Source organism: Semicossyphus pulcher, unplaced genomic scaffold (assembly GCF_022749685.1).
Source record: "Semicossyphus pulcher isolate SPU_LCO1_2020_fin unplaced genomic scaffold, fSemPul1.0.p SCAF_14, whole genome shotgun sequence".
Lineage (NCBI taxonomy): Eukaryota > Metazoa > Chordata > Actinopteri > Labriformes > Labridae > Semicossyphus > Semicossyphus pulcher.
The window spans coordinates 25,740,260-25,761,403 of record NW_027211648.1 but is presented as its reverse complement, the minus strand read 5'-3'; the positions used below and the strand labels follow the sequence as shown (position 1 = coordinate 25,761,403).

The 21,144-nt window shown below is 40.4% G+C and overlaps 2 protein-coding genes across 2 annotated transcripts in view; one reads left to right on the top strand and one right to left on the bottom strand.

Moving 5' to 3' along the window:
* rbks (ribokinase) overlaps positions 1-17,864 on the top strand; it is a 41,913-nt gene extending 24,049 nt beyond the window's left edge. Inside the window, exons 8-9 of the mRNA XM_069661641.1 lie at positions 8,379-8,567; positions 16,813-17,864. Of these exons, the coding sequence (XP_069517742.1) occupies positions 8,379-8,567; positions 16,813-16,986 (363 nt within the window). The 3' untranslated portion in view covers positions 16,987-17,864. The remainder of the gene's footprint in view (positions 1-8,378; positions 8,568-16,812) is intronic.
* On the bottom strand, positions 17,567-20,519 carry mrpl33 (mitochondrial ribosomal protein L33). The gene is made up of 4 exons (XM_069661642.1): positions 20,408-20,519; positions 20,018-20,036; positions 19,764-19,870; positions 17,567-18,082 (listed from the first exon to the last, which is right to left on the bottom strand). Exons 1-4 carry the CDS (start codon positions 20,427-20,429, stop codon positions 18,033-18,035), a joined length of 198 nt encoding a protein of 65 aa, XP_069517743.1. The 5' UTR covers positions 20,430-20,519; the 3' UTR covers positions 17,567-18,032.
* Positions 20,520-21,144: the final 625 nt, after the last annotated feature.

Sequence of the window (21,144 nt, the reverse complement as noted above, 5' to 3'; positions counted from 1 at the left end):
GATGTAATTAAATTGGAAATGACGAAATAACATTGTTTTTAGTTAGTCATTTTATGTATGATAAGGAAATATGTAAGTATTTTGCTCTAACAGAACATTCTTTGGCCCCTTGATAACAGTGTGTTAGCTGAGCATGCTAACAGTTAAATCCATGTCCGTTTAGTTTTGGAGAAAAAAGACAACACCCTGCAATTTCCTTAAATGCCAAGTATCCCTTTTAAGTAAAAGAAAGGAAAATATATGGTCACAATGTTTCTGACATAAATGCTTTTAGCATTTACCTCTAGAGGTGAAAGTCTTTTTGAATGAGGACTAACTGATGTGTTTGGCAAATGCATCTTTGTTAATGTTTGCTATAGTTGCTGGAGTGTAAACACCAACAAAGAGCAGGATAGAGCAGCTAATGTTAGCTTAAACTCTGATAGCATCCTGTTGTAGCTCCCACTCAGTGGTTTAATACCAATGACTGTATATAAAGATGGACAACGTGTCTCTATCTACACTTATTTTAAGTCAAAATACCCTCGAGACGGGTGCTGCTATCTTGCGCTAGGGCCGTTATTTATAACCAGAGTCTGCGCAGTGGAGATGCAGGTGGAGCCGTGGTAACGATGTCCCGCCCCTTCCACGAACCAAAAGACACACTTAACTTACGGGAAAAAAAAGATTGGCTCTCACGTCGGCTGATTAATAGCAGAGCAGCTTCTTGTGTAAGTCTGAAGCAGATATTCACAGTTATGTTCAATGACTGTAGTGTTGGTGTCGCTGATCGCTGCAGGAGCCCGATTTAACAGAGTAGAGGTCTTCACAGGTCCAAAATTTCGTGCCCAAACCCTAAGAGACCTGTAATTGTGTGACCCGGAACCAAACCGGACCCGTCTATTATTTGAAAGCTGGGGCCCGAACTGTGTTATGTTGGAGCCGACCCCGGCCAGTCGAAACAGACCTGACTTCACAGCTGATTATTATTAACAAATTACCGCTAGTCAGCTGTCAAAACAAACCTTTTTGTCCTACCTGTGTGACGCAGCCTTCTCCTCTGAGCCTGGCCGTGCGTATCATCCATCCTCTGCCAAGAAAGTTTATAAAACACATCCAGGTTTTCTGTTATCCATGCCATGTTGATAAAAACAGCGATGCTAATCTACTAGTTATTTCAGATTAAAAGTCCACTTGTTGTCGCGCAGACGGATGACAAATGCAAGGCTCGTTTAGAAGCCACACACATGTGTAACACTTAACTGCGCTTCTTCTTCTTTGTCTACAATTTGCATAAATGAGGTCGGGTCCCGGTTCCTCAGGTTCCAGTAGACCCGTGAAGACCTCTACAACAGAGCTGTCAATCATGAGGCCACACCCCCTTTTTACAGCATGAAATAACTAATTAAAAGTAAACTTGTGAGAAAAATGAACACTTGGACATAAATCAGCGTGATAAGAACTAACTATAATGACAGAAACCATGTTTTAGAAAAATTTATTTGATGTGTATTTTGATTTATAGTTTGACTCATGTCCCATCTGTTAACATGGAGGAGGCGGGCTTTATGACCTATACTGCAGCCAGTCAGCAGGGGGCGATAGAGAGGGTTTGGCTTCACTTTAAGGGAGATGTCATGTCGTCCATCTTTCCATACAGTCTATGGTTGATACTAGGAAGTGGATGTGTTGTTATGGAGCAGGGCTTCTATGTCATCTGTAACAAATTAATGCAGTTAGTTGATGATTTGTTGCCTAACATGTGGTTGCCAGTAAGGTAGAAATATTTCTTCTCATCTTCTGTGTGAAAGGAAAAGATCAGAGGGCTTGAGATGTTTTGAGCACACACACATACACACACCTTTTCACAGTGATTCAACCGTACCTCCTGGGTCATGACCCCCGCCGGCACATCAATAACCTCACTGTAGCCTTTAGCCAAACATGTTAAACCTCTCATATGAAGACAAATACAAGTATCTCTCCACCCTTTTACGGTAAAGACTAGTGTCATGGCCCCTCACGTCTTGACTGTCAGGTGATGACAGATGAGCGACGGGGGCAGGGATAGATGGGAATCGTAGTAAAAACAACAAGGCAGATGTGCACTTTGGCTGAGTCAGCCACCTCCTCGGGGATAAAGTGGATGTGAGTTTGCCCGGGAGCCTGTATTTGATGTGGTGATGCAGGGCGGAGAGGAGCTGTAGCCAGGTGTGGGGACATGAAAGGGAGAGTTGGCGAAAGCACAACATGTCTTCAGAGTGCCAGGTCACGGAGGTTCAGTCGTGTTATATATTATGCAGCATGCAGGGGTGAAAAGAACACTAACATATGTCACCTACAGGGACAGGTGAAGATGCTTTAATCTGCTGTATTTAAAGTTGAAAGCATTGCGTTAACATGCATTTCTTTTTAGATTGTATGCAATGCAAATGGAAAATAAGGGCAATACACACCCATTGCAAAGTCTCTTTAATTCATCATTTCACTTCTTGAAATGAAAGTCTTTTAAAATGTCACATTAAGGGATGCTTATACTCCAGTATTTATTGTGTTTGTGTGATCAAACCTGAGGATATTCACTGTGTTGTGCAACTATTGGTCTTGTTGTTAAAGGGATTGTTTGTCTGTTTTAACCCTCATCTAAGTGTTAAAACACTTGCAGTTTATGGCGATGTTCTGTGTCTCTCGGGCGCGGTGGCAAAATCTACCTGTTGTACCTCCTGCACTTGCACCATCATTTAACATGCACAGTGACGTAGTCGCAGCTTTTTCACCTTCGATTTCTTGTCTCCATCTTTGCTTGCGACACACACAGATGTTCAGCCGTAATTTTTAAAACAAGAGAGTCCGGCTGTAAAAGTGCACCAGACTATGACTGACTAATCACAGCGGGCCCAGTTAGTGACGCGTTTTCCATCAGCCAGCAGTGGTTGGTCTGCCAGAGAGGGAAGGCGGAGCTAAGCGGCTGCTTTTCTGCTCTCTGCAAGTGTTGCGAGTAAACAGTAATCTACTATGGCTGAACAAACAAAGAAAAGATGGATGACTACAGATACAACTTCAACAATAAGTGAAAATCCAAAGAAAAAGAAACAAATTGGACACACAGATGAAGGCAAACAGTCTGAAAAAGAAAGCGACCGTCAGCGAGGAAAATCAAGAGTTACAACCGGAGCCAACTGTGGACGTCACACATGCAGCACTGTCTGGATATCTGGGAAGTGTGCGCCCACAATTACAGTTTATCGCCATAGGTGCCGCCAAAGAGAACGAAACTGAGATCTGTGAGATTACCACTTAAATTAAGACTTCAACTTTAAGCCTACTTTTTTTATTTTACAAAAAAAAAGTTACAATTACAGTTTTGATATTTATATATAATTATAATGTAAATAAGAATATGATTATAATACTTATTATGTTATATAATTATAATATTGTTAATAATCAAATCAAATAAGATAACAATAAAGAAACTATCTATTGAAATACACCGCGCTAAGAGTTTTAATGTATATTTTTCTTATTATAAGTTTACTTATAATAATAATATTAGTGTTACTAAACACAAGGAAGCTGTCGATAATAATATGGCGATCAGTTATCATGTAATCTGACAAATATACTTTCTTAAAAACATTGTACATTTAATATATATATACAGTATACATATATGCTTTTTCTATGTTAATAAGCTGTGTTAGTGGGTGTTTTGTTCTTGCATTTCTCTCGTGAAGTGTACGTTGGGTTCTCTTTTACTGCAAGAGCTTTTAATGTCAACAGCTGTAACCTTTTATATCTTTTTAATGTTTTAATGGAACTCTAACCCTAACCCTGTTCTGACTGCCGTTCATGTAACATGAGAAAAATTAGAGAATGCTGCTACTCAAGTAATTTATTATTTAAGCCCAAAAAAGACCTGGAAAAATGTGATTCATAAATGTGTGCAAAGAAAATATACTGTGGCTTCTGTCGAGACAGGAGGCAACTTTTCCTCTAAATATACCAGATTAAATATTAAAGAGTTAGACATCCTGTCACTATGAAGAGTTTATTTAATAAAATTGGATAAAAAAAAAATGAATAATATGATTATCACACTGAGGAAAGCAAAAGTGAAAAATCCCTGTTTAAAATATTAATATACAAAATTACTGTAATGACGGCAAATGATTTCCACCCTTTGGCGAAGTGCCTAAACATCTATATTCTTGCAAACAGACCCAACATGTCAACAGCTTTATACTGCATATGCTTAAAAAAATAGATGCTTGGTTTGTGTGTGAGTGTGTGTGTGCGTGTTTGATAAGCACACACACACACACAGACAGCGAGAGAGACATAATTCAACGTTCTCATATATTCTTATACACAGGGGGGAGGTAGATTGATTCCCTGCCCTGGTGTGAAGCTGATGACTAACAAAACGGCTCTTTTTCTCTCTTGGCATCCGACAGCAGCGGGGTGGCTGCGGGCTCTGAAAGCACCGATACACTCTGCGGTTTATTTTTGAACTGTCCAAGGTCATTGTTCACTTTGACAGATCACACAAGCAAGGGGGGGATCGGATCCTCAGACCCCTATTCAACGTGAGCATGAGCCGTGACGTGACCCTCCCATGTAGGGTTATAGCTGGCACACATTCCTTACAGGTGTGTGTGCGTGTGTGTGTGTGTGTGTGTGTGTGTGTGTGTGTGTGTGTGTGTGTGTGTGTGTGTGTGGTCTCACTGTGCCATGCTCAGGCTGAGGGGTAAGGAGGGGGAGAATTGGGGGCTTAAGGATAACAAAGAGCAGGCACTCTTTGATCGCTGGCCCACATACTGCGCTGAAGTGCTTTATAGAGAGCAGAATTATCTTTGATGTCCACCTGAGGACCTCACGGCCACCATGGATCCACATTTCTGTCATCCGCTGATCTAAAACTGATCTCACACACACTTTCAAAGAAGCGTGATAGCAGCGAAATGTGAACTAGACATTTGTTGTGGTTTTTTAATGTTTCTTTGTTTTCCACATTGTTAGGAATGCTGATTTAAAAGCAAAGCTGTGCAAACAGTTACAAGACTTTTAACTACACCAAAGCTACCTGAAGGGGAAAATACTTTGTAAGAAAAATCCATTTAAAATGTGATACAAAGTTGCAACGGAATAAGACACTTGCTGTCACTTGTTGCCTCTCAATTAGCTTTATTGTGGAAAGTGCCCACTTATTCACATGTGATACATAATTCATAGAAACCTTAGCATATTGCACCAAGCAGGAAAATGTAGTTAGCAAGAAAACTTTTCTGAACATGTATTAATAAAAAGCATCATCCATTCTGCTCATTTTAAAGCTGTGTGATGTTAGACCTTTAAATGCTGATGCTAATTAAAGGGAAAGTCCATCCTAAAAATATGATTTCTCACATTACAGAATTTTAATACTTTCAATTTGTATTTTTACTTCTGCTTGAATCCATGTTATATCATTTTATATATATTATAAAAAATGGATTTCACATTGTGTTTATATGCGTTTATTTTACTCCACAGAGAAAGGTATAAAATATTTTTGCCTTTTTGTTTAAAAAAAATTTAAATTTAACAAATGAACACAAAATGAATCCAAAAAGTAAACTTGTCTTCTTTTCTGTGTGAGTACAAATCTCTTTTTATTTAACTGCAAAACAGTGATTTTGTCGACGTTCATGCATCAGACTATACAGACAAGACTAGCAAGAAAACGTTTAATGTCCATGCAGGTTTGCAATGAACATGTGGGGACAAGAGAAAATAATTAAACAACTGTGAAGTTAGTAAATTAGCAGGAGAAAAACTAGACGTCTATCAAATATTAAGTGTGGAGGCGTGTTACAGAGAGTAAGAGAGAAACAGCAGCAGATTAGATTGCAAATTTCTGAACACTAAATGATACTGAAATTATGTTCCTGAAATCTCACATAGCACACAAAAGAAAACATAAATATTGATAATACCTCACATAATGAGTTAAAAAGAAAATAACATTGTTTATGTTTATCACTGAAATTTAATCCTCCTTCATTTAAAATAAAGTTGTCATTTGACATTTTCAGACACAAACCCTTAAATATTTCAGTCACTTGTGTGTTTCTTGTAATTATCTTAAACACAGCATTTAACATTTAACCACAATTTACACTTCTCTGCCAGACACTCAGTACATGGTAACATTTAAACAGTGACTGATAAGGAAAGCAGTTGTGTTACTTTATTCCACTTTACTTTATTTCCCTGACGGTGAAGTTGTGAGCGAGTGTGCAACGCTGCTCACGAGCGAAAACAAACACCCATCAAACAAAAGCTCACAAATACTGAGCGCATGACACCTGCTGTAGGAAAACGTTCAAAAAGCATTAAAAAATACATCTGCTACAAATAAGATATATATATGAACACACACAAAAAAACATACAGCAGCCAATAACCAATCACAGAACTGCAAACAATAAAGACAAGACAAAAGAAATCTAACGGGAGGAGTGAGATTCAAAGTCTGGGTGCTACAAGAGCAAAAGAGCAGTCGCCTTTGGGTGTGTGTGTGTGTGTGTGTGTGTGTGTGTGTGTGTGTGTGTGTGTGTGTGTGTGTGTGTGTGTGTGTGTGTGTGTGTGTGCGTGCATGTGTTTAAAGAGATGAATTTAGCAAGTCAGTTTAGCATATTTAAAGCTTGTAAAAAATGAGCCAAATCAATTGTGGAGGGTGGGGCTGACTGCAGGCCGAGCAGGTCTGAGCGAGTGAAATCAGGCTGAAATATAAACTGACATTAACAGTTGAAACATTTATCTTTTTTATAGAAATGTATTCATTTTTCATATTTTTTTAAATGAACATAGAACAGTTTAGGGGACTAGTACATTACAGTATGATCAGTGAAAGAATAGATAAATAAGATAAGATAGACTCAGGCACAGAGTGTACACAAAGGTATTCAGACACACAGAGATAGATGTTTTAAGAGTCTATGGTTATAGCAATCCCACCTTATAATAATATAATAATTATTTAATACTAATAACTGCTGTTACCAATAACAGACATTCCAGTGTGAGCTGTGTTAATGAATTTAGCAGACAAAAGACTTCCTGTGGTTGCTCCTGGTTGCTGTAACGGCTCTGTAGCGTCTTCACGTGGGCACTTTTATGAGTTCTCTAAACGGGGGATGAACTGAATCAGACACAATTTGTCCGGCGTTTTGTTTCACCAGCGTTTTATATAAACATCCCTGTTGCTTTTTTCCCAAGAGCAGAACCAAAAGCACACGGGACGCTTTATTTTTGCCCCGAGCCCCCAGGTGCCTGCACCATGTGCACAACTCATAAACTGTCTCTAAGATGTTCTTACTTAAATCATATGAGTTTAATTTCCTGATCAGACACAAGCACAGCAAAAAAAAAAAATTTTTTTTTGTAGATTATTTTTTGCCCTTTTTTTTCTTTATTGAGAGACGGGACAGTGGATCGTGTTGGAAACAGGGGAAGAGAGAATGGGGGATGACACGTCACAAAGGGCCGAGGGTGGGCGTTGGACCTGGGATCACCGCATCAAGGACTGTAGCCTCTGTACACGGGCTGCGATTTACATGCCGGCGCCCACAGCAATGTTTTTCCAAATATATTCTGTTTTTCCACAAAACTTTAAAGTGCATTAAATAAACAGTCCTACATGCTGCAGTAAACACTGCTGGATCAACTTGAAACACTTGAAAATAAAGCTGTGGCTCCTTTCATGCAGGGAGCCGTTTTCTCAGGAGAGAAGGGAGAGAGTTTCCTTGTTGGTCAAACATCAGCTGTGGATTCCAGCTTTGTCACTGTTTAGTCATTTTGGAGCCGGCTCAGTCAGAGGATCTACTCTTTGAAAATGTTTGGCCCGCAGACTGCTGACGGATCCTGCAAATCTGTAACAGACTGACTGTGTTTTATGAGTCTGTCTGACCACGGTCAGTGGATGATTAGGAGCTGACTCATCCCACAACTGTTAATAAGAAACATTAAACTATAGAAAACAAGCAACGACTTGTAATCAGCTTCTAATCAGAGACATATTAGGTGGTTGTGATGGACTTATCTTTGTTCATTTGAGAGACAAAACAAGCTGTAATTTTCCACTGTTTAAAAATGTGAAATTGTTACACACAGGCTTTTTTTTCTGGGGGAATTTCCAGAATGCAGATCTTTATTTATCCCACCACCATCCCACACGCACACTGCTTTTGCCATATCTTTCATTTAATTCCTAACCTCTCATTAACTTAGAGGAGAAAATACGACTTGTTGAGAAAAAATGTTGTCCTGTTATCACAGTTAGCTAAGTGAGATGAATGTTAAATAAAGAGTGTGTTACATATATGATTACACAGCTTCTGTCCCTCTGCTGACAGGCTGAGCTGCTCACCGGCTCCTCTGTATTGAATGTGGAGGATGCACATCGGGCCGGGCAGGAGCTGCTGAAGCGAGGCTGCGGGTCAGTCATCATCACTTTGGGACCACAGGGCTGCCTGGTGCTCGAGGCAAACAAGTCCACCTATAAACATGTTCCGGCTACAGCCGTCACAGCGGTGGACACAACGGTATGCATGACACGTTTGTTCTTTATTTATCTGTGTGATCCGGTCGAAGTCATGTCTTTGCACAGACACAATCAAGCTACCATAAAATAAGCAAACCATCACATTTCAGACGCTTGAACCAGAGAAGGATGATGATGATGATGGTCTAAAATTTGTCTGGCGTCACAGCAAACATCCCAAAACTAATTTAATTTACAGAAATATGAACCGGAAATGGCTAATAGTCCCGCTTTCATTTTAGAGTTTTATATTTAAATATGAAATTAAAGCTGTTCATGGTTAATAAAATATCATGCAAGTAATTAAATTAAATGTTCACATTTTCCACACATTGCTCGGTTGTAGGCTGGTTTTTACTCAGAAGCAGATGCTTGCACTTATCATATTAGTAAAGAGGAATAAATGTTTTAAATGGAAAGTGATGTGAACCAGCCCACTCCTCACTTGTCAAACACAGGAGGGAATTTCTCTTAAATATGCTCCTTACAGCAAAAACAGCACAACATATAACTTTACACAGGAAATCCTCGGTTTCCACATTAAAGTTCCAAAACAAACTCGCGTCACACACCACTTTTCACACTTTTATCTGCGTACTTTGTGCTGCTGAATGAGTTCCTGGTACTCCGCGCTGTAGCGGAGCTTCAGATCTGTCGGTTGCTCAAGTGGAACGCTCTAAGATCATTGTGGATGTGGTGACCACCGGCTGTTTCCCCTCCCTGATTTGAATCTTTTTAAAGAGGCCGGCGTTGCTTGACTCATTTCACACCGGCCTCTGTGGCTTGTTTTTCGTCACAGCAGCCTCGGCTACACGTTTCCTGTCTCTGAGGTGTTTGTGAGGCCCTGTGTTCTACTGATCATATACGTCACTGCACAGAGGTGTTAATCACCTCTTGATTAAAGCATTCTGATTGTTTGTGTAATGGATTCCTTTACTGAAGGGTTCCCCGAGGGACTTTTTATTGGGCTATAACTTCCAAACACTGTTTGTCATGCAGTGTAGTAAAACTGGAGGTAAACAAGTACAAGTTTTACATGAAAACCACATCAGATATTGTGAAACGGAGAAAAAAGCTGAAACGGAGACAGCAGTCTTCCGGTGTGTTGTCAGATGTACTCAGCCTGACTGACAGAGATACCAGTTTAAGAGCGAAAAATTCACAGGTTACCAATATGGTGCTGTTATATATATATTAAAATATATCTTGTCTGTGCTTACTGTATCATGATTTTACACCGATGTGATTATGTAGTAAAGCATCTTTAAGACACATAACTCTATTACAGAATATTTAACTGTTTTATACACGTGAACCAATTCCAGTGCGGTCCACTCTCTGCTCAGCTGTGATGCTCTGCAATATGTGCTGCAGACAGTGCTGAGAGGATTGTAAACTATGGAGTCAAGATGAAACCATTTCTAAATCAGCCAAAGCTATGTTTTTCGCATTTTTAGGAGTGTTTTAAAGCATCATGTTCAGCATTTCGGCATCTTGTTTTTTGAGCTGGAAGTGACCATATTTGGACACCAGAGCGGATACGTCTCTATCCTGTTGTTGACAGGCCACAGTAGTAGCCACTTGTTAATCACAAAGTAGCAACGGCCTAAGGCATACCCTTATTTGTCGTCTATTTTACTCCAAATGGGACTATAATTGACAAAATAAACGTCATGCTGTGTTGAAGAAGACTTGAGCAATTTGAGACCAGAAAGTCGTTATTTCTTTCTATTTAATTTAATTATTTCTGAGGAAATAAATCAAGTTTCCCATCTGGTTACAATCAGACTTCTTTTGTCTACTAGTGGAGTCGCCCCCTGCTGGCTGTTACAAGAACGCAGTTTTAAGGCTCTCATGCATTAGCACTTTTGAAACCAGAAGCTACGCCCACTTCTTGTACACAATCTATGATCAGAAAATATATATGCCAGTATCATCTCTTTGATAGGCCCAATAATATCTGCAAATCAATACATCAGTTTGGCTCCACATTAAAGTAACTGCAGCTGAACTAAACAGCAGTGTATACTTCCTAATCCGGTTCACTTTGGCCTTTCAGGAACAAAGGTGTCCCCTTGTTAAACAGAGTGTGACCTCCTCCGTGCTCCCACATTTCAAAGCTGACACAAACAACTTATTCACCTCATTCACCGTCTTCAATCTCCCTGCTTCCCAATAGCCTCCAGGAGAACTTCCCAGCCACCCCTGACCCCCCCATCCCCACCCCCCACCCCCCTTTTCCTCGCCCATGACTCACCTCTTGGGCCTGCATCAGTCAGCAGAAAGCTGCGGTCGGGCCTGCTGCACGCCCCCCCTTTGCACACACACTCTCACCCCCCAACCCCACCCCTTCTGTTCTTTGATGGGCCCATAAATTCAGGAGTGTTTAACTCTTTTGGACATCATAATCCCTCTTCCAGTAAGGCCCTTTCTTTTTTTACTGGAGAGGGGGAAAAAAACAGGTTGTTATCAAGATCATTATTCACCTCTCTGCGTCTGTTCTGGTAACACAGGCCTCTTTAGTTAGGATTACCTCTGGTGTTATTGCAGATTACAGATTGTGTGTGTTTTTCAGTGTAGCATTAATGACAGAAATGTATTGAAAGCTTGGGAGCACCAGGATCTGTGTTGCTGTGACTGTTCCGTTTTACTAGTATCAGACTGTGAATAGAGGCCGTATTCCAGGCTCGATTCTTCGATATCAACACAGTGAGTCACTTGCGGTTTCTCGCTATTTTAGCTAGGCTACTGTTCAGCTGGGCGCCGCAGGTGGCATGACCCACAACCGATCCAAAGGAAAACAACATCACCAACTACCTCTTATTTTCATGCATTTCATCGCTTTTGCTTCGACGTGTCCAGGATGTAATATTTAGTTTTGATTGATGTAACTTGGTTAATGATGCGGCACATGGCCTCTAAATCGTTGAGCTTCCTTCTGAGTGTAACTATTTCATCATCTGCTCCTCCTGCAGCTGTCTGAATAACACATTTCTAACTGCACGAGCAATTATCGGCTGAGTCAGGATGGTGAATCTGGATGACAAAGCACATCCACTCATCCACTGTGGGTCTCCCCCATCCCTCCCTCTTTTATCCATTTGTCTTAAATTGAGTGCAGGCTTCCCTCGCTGAGATCAGAGCTTTGGCTGTTTTGTGTGGACAGTTGGAGGAGGCGCACACACACACACTAACACACGCACAGTGCCTTTCAGCATCAGCAGGACTTGGGTGGCCTCAGTTTCCACTTCTCCGGGAGGTCCACTGTGTAGGGGCGAAAGGTAGACAGAGCTGTCTCAAACCAGACATTACAGCTGCACGGTGGGTCTGGACGGTCAAATTATTCCCATCCTTCTCCAGTGACTGAACAACCAATTGTATGATTCCTTCCTGGAAGCCAAAGGTAAGGGAATACCTCCTGAGCGATGCATTCCTGCACTCTGCAAACTGTGAGCCAGCATGACACAATGAGAAAAAAGTGCCACATCACCATGTTTTAATAGAGCGCACATTGCTTCAGCAGCTGCTGTTTAGCAACCCAGATGTTCGGCCGGTCCTCTGCCAGCGCAGGCATGTCAGTGTTATACACAAAAGGGTGAAAGAGGGCTAAGACAAAAGCAGTGCGGATGGATCAAAGATGTGAGAGCTCTAATTGGTCCAATTAAATGTGTTTTTGATCTCTGTATCCTCCTCCCTCGTCGCTTCAGCCGAGCCGTTAGCCCGGCTGTTTGCAAGGCTTTCTGGGAGCTTCCGGACGTGGAAGCCGCTGTGAGTCATCGCTGCCCCTCAGCTGGTCTTTGCTCTCCCCAGGGTGCCTTTCATTGACAAAGGCTGTAGGCTTCAGGAGTAAACGGCACATGGCTCCATCTGTCATATCAGGATGGGAGGCAAGATCGCAGGAGGCCTCTGAGGGAGAAATACAGTCACAAGTCCCGGGGAAAGCAGACTCTGCAGCTCTTTCTGCATTTCCTATAGATTCTGTGAGCTTTTTGTTTGTTATTTTTGTCTGTCTTTGGTGCCTAGCACTCAAAGCTGTGGTGTTTCTGCACTGCACTTTACAAAGATCACTTGTCAATCAAAGCGTGTGGGCGCTGCTGCCGTCTTTGTCCTTGGATTTCTCTGTGGATGGACTTCTGAGTCTCTGTATGCATTGCTTTCTTTGTCTATACTGCTATGGCGTTTTTTGCTGCATGTGTTAACTTAGATTTTTCTTCCATTTATTTTAAACACACAGCACTCATGCTGCTGTTGGAGCCACTAAAAAGTCACTTCCCTGGATTTTCATTGTGAAAGCCTACCAGATATAGAGTTGCAAATAGAGAGCTTTCACTGGCAATATGTTTGTCGCTGTATCAATTCAACCTAATACAAGTCAACCAGCACAAAGCAGGAAAGTTCACTAACACTCTGTCACACAACAAACCTCCAACTGCAGAGAACTTCCTAAATCATACTTTGTTAATTTGGTAAGCTTCTGTCAGACACGTCTGCCATCCTAATCTCTAACTTCCGCGTGAGTACCAGAAGAGAACAGGCAGAGGAACGGCACGGAGGTCAAGACGCAGCGGACGGAGCCGACCAGTAAGAGCATCAAGGCTCATCCGCGGCGAGCACTTGTGTCATTTGATTGACAGGCCTCCAGATCTAACCTTCACCAAACTGTGTCGAGGGCAGCGGTGGCGGGGCTGAAGGGGGTAGCGCTTGTCAGCCTCGTTGAGCTTCATTGACTAGATCGAGTAGCGTCACATGCCAGTCTCAGGGAATGAGACGTTGTTAGTAAGACAGAGGAAGGTTGGCTCGTACAGCCAAGCGATGTCAAGTTAATGAAGTCTTGATTTGTTGGTTTGTGGATTAGTTTACTGGAAAATAACATAGAAGACATAATTTTTTCTTTTGCAAATGGTGTCGCTTTCACCCTTTCACTGCTTTGATCAGGATTTTTAAATTAAGAATTGATCAAACGGGAAAGGGAGCAATCAGTAACAAACAGCAAAATAGCAGAGATGCTCTGCTGCTCCCCTCAGCTCCACAGAGAGTTTTAGCCTCTTTTTGCTCATCTTTTTGGTAGACACCCCTCAACTTTAAGCCATTAAGCACCAACACCAAACTTCTCACACAGGATGATAATATGTTAGTTTTTTCGTTTGCTCCTGAGCAGCAAAAAATCCATCATTGCAGGTTTAACACATACTGAACGCTGGTGCATGTCATCCCCCACTCTTTACTCCCAACATTTTCCTGTCTCTCTGCAGCTGTCCTTGAATAAAGGCAAAAAGCCACAAAAAGAAACTGTATTAATGTGAAAGTGGCAGGACTGAGTAATAAGTAAAAATTTAGCTGGACAGAAATATAGGCAAATGTACGAAGTAGTGAATTCAGAAATAAAAAGTCTTTATTGCCTTTGATCTGATGACTGACAAACTGTGACATTGTGAGACAAAGGCCTGATCAGTCCTCACGTCTAAGTGTGATTTTTTTATTTTTTATTCTAGTATGATTTTCTTTAATCCAGTTTAAGCAATTTGTTTTTTTATCTTGACTTCAAATTTTCAGTCCTTAAAAGGGTCCATTCAATCAGTGTGTCAGAATCAGCTTTATTGGCCAGGTATGTACACGTACAAGGAATTTGACTCCGGTTTGACTTCGCTCTCTACGTACAAGTTTGAACATTAAATATTAAATTAAAACTACAAGCCCACATTAAACATTAGATATTAAACACTAAACTAATACTAATAATACATGCTATGACATGAGGTGGTTTTCCAGTGTTTACAGTAAAATCCATTCAGTACTCTCTTCACTCAGAAAATATATTTTTTTTTATTAATTAGACATGACATATATTTTTTTGGAGTTTATGAACCCAAAAGGGAAAATACAAAGTCAAATATTTCAGAGCTACAATTTTCAATTCAACTTATCAATTATGTAATGTTTTATTTTTTTTTGCTTCTTTAAGTGTTTTTAAAAATGAAGGCATATTATAATATTCTGTAAAAGTAAGGTTTTTTCTTTAAACACTGAAAAGAGAAGAAAACAAGTCTGAACTGTAAATATTTTTCTTTCCATTTTAAGAGATTATCGAGATCAGACTATTAGCACGTTTAGCCCTTAATGCTAGTATAAGCTTTCACAAACCTGTTTCAGCCCCACCCTACTGTGATGTGACTAAACAAAGGAGGTTGTTTCATCAGGGATTTGGTCATAGATTAGTTGACAAGTGATTCAAAACAATAATTAAATAAGGGCATGTAAAAAAAAAACTAAGAAGATGGTATGTTTTTATTTCCTATGAATTAATAAAGTAGTTATCTTACTGTTCTGTGCTGCATTGGTCATCAGTTTTCAGGCATCAACCCCTCACTGAAAAGTCATATCATTGTTTCAACCCAGCGTGTGAACTGGGAGACCGGCCAGAGCCAAACCAGTGGGACTGCTTCACCAAACGTAGCCCAGCCCAGCTACCAGACAGGAGACATAAACACACCACGGCTTTAAACATGGAAATCCAGCAGGCCTGTGAAATGTTTCTGCTCTGATCTCACTCTTTCCAGCATCTCTCGCGTCCAGGCCAGGAGTCACACCAGCAGCATGCGCGGGATGATTGTCTGATGCAATAGTGGACTTTTTAGATTTCAAATCACAACACTTTATTCCTCCTTTCATAGCTTATAGTGTACGTGTCATCTTGTTGGTCAAGGAATGTTTGAGGTGATTTGACCATTTCTATCTTTTCTGGGTCTTACCCTCAAGCTGCCCCGTGCACCGGTGACCCTGTTTGGCCCTCTATCTTCCTTGTGCCCTGTCCGTCACAGGACACAGCCCCCGTCTCTGCCTGTTTGGGGTCATGGTCAGGGATTTTGTTTCTTGCCCCATGTCACTGAATCATCCTATCACAACAGGCAACCTTTCTCCTGACAAAAGGGTGACTTTGAGGTTGGAGGGTGCTGGATGTTAGGAGGGGAGGTGGGGGGTACGGAGGTGTTCAGAGTGCAATGAACTCTTCTGAGAGCCACAGTGATGAGTAATGGAGCGGGCTTGTGAGAACCAGTGTCAGGGGGGCCATTTGTGGTTAAACATGAGCGTGTCGCCACATACCATTGTGCCTTTTCCCATCAGCGAGCCCCCCCCCACCACCACCACCACCATCCACCCCCTCCTTTCTTTGGCGTCCCATTCCAGCTAACCCCCTCCAGGGCGTATCTGCCACATTCCATCTCTATCAATAGATGAGGAGGAAAAATGCCTGATTTATCTGTTCAAAGATAGCCAAAACCAGAGCTGCTGGCAGTTATGGTGAAGCCGCTGGTGAGTGATCAAAGTGAGCATGTGCTCGTCAGCTGACTTTGAAAAGCTATTAGAAAACTTAAAGGGTTTTTTGTTTGTTTCTTTGTTTTTTCAGTGTTTGATGGAAAAGTTACACATTATACGAAAATGGCGTTTTGATTGTTTGCAAGGGGATTATACGGTATAAAAATGTACAGGCTGTTTCAGCTCCAACTTCAGCTTTGTTGTCCCTGAGGGGAATTTTTCTAGTCGCCAGACAAAAAAATGAATCACATGAAGAAATTGGCAAACAGACTCGGGTTCATGGTAATATACCTCATTTGAAAACTGGAAACCCAAAGTACATTTAACCTTTACTTAACCCATCTCATACATAACTGGAAAACTAATCATGAGCTGGATCATCATAAAATGATCATTTCTTTCTCAATACCAACAATGTCTTAGTTAATGCACTAAATGTAACATGTTTGCTCTGTCCCAATAGATCAGTGAAAAATAGTCTGCTTTCCTGACCTTGACACATCTAATTTATTAGCACTGGCCTTACGCGACTTTGACTAATGCCCATAATACAGATGTTACTCTGAGAGAGCAGACAGATTCACACTTTCACACGAGTAGTTGAGACTTCAGGAAGCAGCGCAAGACTCTGAAAACAGCAGACAAAGTCCACAGCACCCCCTACTGTTGACAGCTTCTTCAAGTTAAAAATGAACCTTCATACTTTCATACTCCCGTGGTGGTTTTAAACTCTGCAAAATACAGTATGAAACATTTAAGACTGATAAATGTTGATTCCCTGTTTGCAGTATTGCTTCTCCCTTACACTCAGCATTGCAGCTTCAGCAGGTTTTGTGATCCTGCTGAGTGGACACACTTTGCTGTAGAATTACACAGCGGACCTGATTGGTGAAATTTAATAGAGCATTGTTGTAATATTGTTTTTTTCCCAGGGTGCTGGAGACAGCTTTATTGGAGCGCTGGCGTTTTACATGGCTCATTATCCCACAATGCCTCTGGAGGAGATGGTACGCAGAGCCAATCAAGTGGCAGGAGTGAGCGTGCAGACGGTCGGCACGCAGACGTCTTACCCACACAGGAAGGACCTGCCAGCTGAACTGTTCTGAGAGCGGCAAAATCAGCAAGTAGACGAAGGCTTAATCTGAATGTCCAACCTCGTACGCACTGGGACGCGTTCAACCTTAACACATCACATGGAGTCTGAGGGGGCGTGAGACTGCAGCGCTGTATAAGCCTCTGATCAACAAGCCTGAAGAATACAGTAAAAAAGATGCATTCTGACCTCCAAGGCTTTTACCGATACATTTTAAATCTTATTCTTACATGATTTAAGTAACCTTTTGATAAGTTCTTTTTGTTTATTAGTCGGCTGTTAGAAAAACTTAAACTTCACGTCCCCATTACATCGATTTGGGGGTTTGGACAGTACTTTGCACTGGCAAACGTCCTGGAAACACGCCCACAAAGTCAGTGAATGTGGAAGTCTTGTAAGGTCTGGACATTTGGATTCAGCCTTTCAGCCTCTGCAGTCTGGAATGAGTCTTATTGACATGTAAACACAGCTACTTTAGAGAAAGCTTAAAATTAACAGTATTATGATTGAAAATTGTGAATGGTAAAAGTTATTGTAATATTAAGCTGAACATGATTTCAAGACTGCCAGTGTAATGGTTGCTTTAATATAATCTGCGCCTACATGATTTTTCTACTTTAATATCCAGAGTTGAACGTGTTAAATAACTTGCAAGCATCTTAACAATGAGCCTGAATTCATTTAATTAACACAAATGGATCATATTTCTCCAATGCTTTAATTACAGCAGCCCAGTTTCAATATAAAGTTATACAACACTTGACTGCACATAATCAATGATACTGGAAAGAACAACTTCACATGCAACAGCTCTAGATCATCTGTGATTGCCTCAATAAACATCAGTTTTACACACGAGTAGTCTCTTGTTCAAAGCGGTCGTCATTTTGACTTTGTTGAACCTCGCTCAAGGTTTGCATCATGATGAACTGATGCAGTGGAGAGAGAAGAGGCTTTTGGACTGATCCCAGGAGAAATCCTCTGAAAACATGTCAGTCAAGCCAAACAGAAAAGTTGACTGACAACACGACAGTAAAAAGTCCATGCTTTGGTGCATTGTTAAATTGATTTGATCTTCCTCTTCTCAAAGAATAGGACGTGCTTGTTCACTGCAAAGACACAAAGCAGAAAGACAACTGTTTAATATAATATAAGCAATGCAAAGAAGACTGGAGAACAGGTGGCGCAACAAGATCTTGAGTTTGTAGCTGATGTGATTTAGAAAGTCAGCAGCTCCTTTTCTGTGATTGTAATTACCTGGATATGTTGTAAACAGTTCTCTTACTTTTAACAGGTCACTCCCAACTTTTATATCAAGTGGCATTTACCACTGGGATCAAGATATTTGCATACCGGTATATAATTAAACCCCAATATGCATTTCTTAGTAGAAACAGTCACAGGACATCTTAGTTGGACTCTTGTGCAGTTAGCATAGATACATATACAGACACTTCATATTTCAGTTAAAATACTAGTATAATATGGTTTTAGCAGATTCATGGTACCATGTATGTGACTTATGATAACCGTGGTTAATAAAAAATTCTTATTAATGAATGGACTGTACTTATAAAGAGCTGTTCTAGTCTTGCGGCCACTCGAGGCGCTTTCACACTACCTGTCACATTCACACACACATTCATACACTGATGGCAGAGGCTGCTGTGCAAAGTGCCCATCTGTCAATCAGTCATCACATTCACACACTTTTGGTTATTCCACTTCGACATATTGACTGAGGGAGCTGGGGATTGAACCACAAACCTTCCGACTCTACTACTGAGCCACACCCTTATTTATAGTGAAGATTGTCAACTCTACTTTTCTTCCTAACCATTACTTTGATTTAAAAATAATGAATGATATATAAAAAAATAAAAATAAATATGCAGCAGTATTGACACTACAGCCTGAATGTAGACATTTCAAATGACGACTTATTTTCTGCAACTCTTATGTTTTTTAATATCTTATGTCACCTATATTTTTTCCAGTTTTTGTCCAAGTGATCATCTTAAATCATCTGGACTGAAACAACCTCCTGCTACATGCCAATGTAGAAATGTGTGGGTGAGCCAGGTCCCGACTTTGAGACTATATTTTGCTACCTTTTTTCACCAATATTTAATATTTATACCTAGGATCTTAACATGTTTATTAAGAACGCAAAGAGTTGGGGCCATTTGTTCTCAAGGGGCCCAAAACCCTGTTTTGGAAATATGTTTCTGTTATGTTCATATTAATGCAGACATTAAAGTACAACAATTGCATATGACTTTGTCATTGAATCTGAAAATATCACCCACAACATCCCTAAATAGGCCACTAAATGTAGCGTTCACTTGTCAACTCTCATCAAAAATGATTATTTTTTTGAGTACTATAGGGTTAATATCACTATCACTTATACAGAAAACTTCCCAAGTTCATATGATTCAATATGAGTCCAGGATGACCTCTCTATCTTCAAAGATGCACCTACTGTGGCCAAAATGTTCACAACTTACAGAAGAGAAAACAGAATCTTTAATCACAAGCCTTTCAGATGGAAGACAGCATATTATTATGATCAAGAAAGGTTTGATCTGTTCATATTTATTATTGTGCTGAGAGTTAAAGTACCATTTTTTATAGCTTGCTTTAACACATTAACAACCTTGCACAGATGCCATTAACATGGGTTTGTTCTTCTATTCCTTATAGCCAGTAAAGACTAACTCTTATGAGAGGGTTTAAGTGTGCATGTTACATCTGCAGATCATAAAAGCCAGGTCTGTTATCTCTTACCAAATGGATCATGTTTGCGCAGCACCAGTTTGTCTCTGAGACGGTTCCTCTTCGTATTGAAGAAGTAGCCTGTCCCTGCAGCGCTCATCATCTGCACAAGGATGGTCCTGAGAGGAAATAACATTAATGGACATTACATTATTGCATTTCTGGCTGTATAGGGTATTAGTAGTCAGCTAGAGCTAGCTTAGGACAACACCAATGACACAACTGATAAACCTCAACTTGAAGACATTCCACTGGATTCCACTTACTTTGATTTTGCCTTGGCCACTGCGAAACAAAACGGAGCAGGGGATATGAATTAGAAAGAATACGATGCATGAATATGAATGCATTACGGCAAAGAAGTAAACAGACTAACGTTAGTTCCTAGTAAGCTGCTAGCTACAGCTAACCGCTAAACACACTACAATAAAAGCATAACGTAACAACCCAAGAAACTCGAGAACCTTGAAGTTAAAATCGTATAAGAAAATATAACTAACAGTTAAAACAAAACTAGAAGCTCAAGAGAATGTACCGTTAACGTGAAGCACACAAGTGTTAGCTAACTAACACCGGAGAATTAACAGCTGGTCAACCTTTTAAAGAAAGCACATTAAACTATGTAAATAACTCAATACATATATTAAAATACTTACAATTGGCGGTGGTAATAAACATTTTAAAGACCTTAAAACACAACCCGAAGACAGTATTAAAGCATAACAACGTTAGCCAAGGTAAGTCACATTGAAAAACATGTACTTCCGGTTTAACAAGCACTTCCGGGTCCCCTTAAAGGTGCAGTGCAGCTGAGCGGCACGGAACAAATTCTACTTTTTTAATTTCAACCCTTTTCAAAGCAGAGATACATTGAGCATCGCACAAAAATTACAAAATTGTATTCAAGATAAACTATATACGCACTATGTATAACAAATTACCGTGACCCTCAAGTAAAATAAATGTAAAACTGATCTTATTGACCTTCTATTAGTTTATGGATGGTTTCTCATGAAAAGCATAGATCTCTTAATTAGCCAAAAGAAAGAAGAATCAGAAACAAGTAGCATAAGTGTATGCCACTCCCACCTCTCCCAGCTACTCCACCTCTTCAACATGCTTTCTGCAAGGAACAGTTACACTGTGATAGTGAGATAAATTGTCTCTCTAGCAAATTACTCTTCAGCAACAGACACTGCTTATGAAATATCACATTTTACTAGTTTGTAGTAAGCAAAGTATACAAAAAGCACATATTCTGCTCAATGTCACCTCATGTTTGTCTTTAAGGCCAGTCAGCATCTTTTTTTTTTTGGAAGCCAGAAGTGACCATATTTGGAACGAGAGGGTGGATATACCTCTACACCTCTATCCTGATGGACAGGTCACAGTG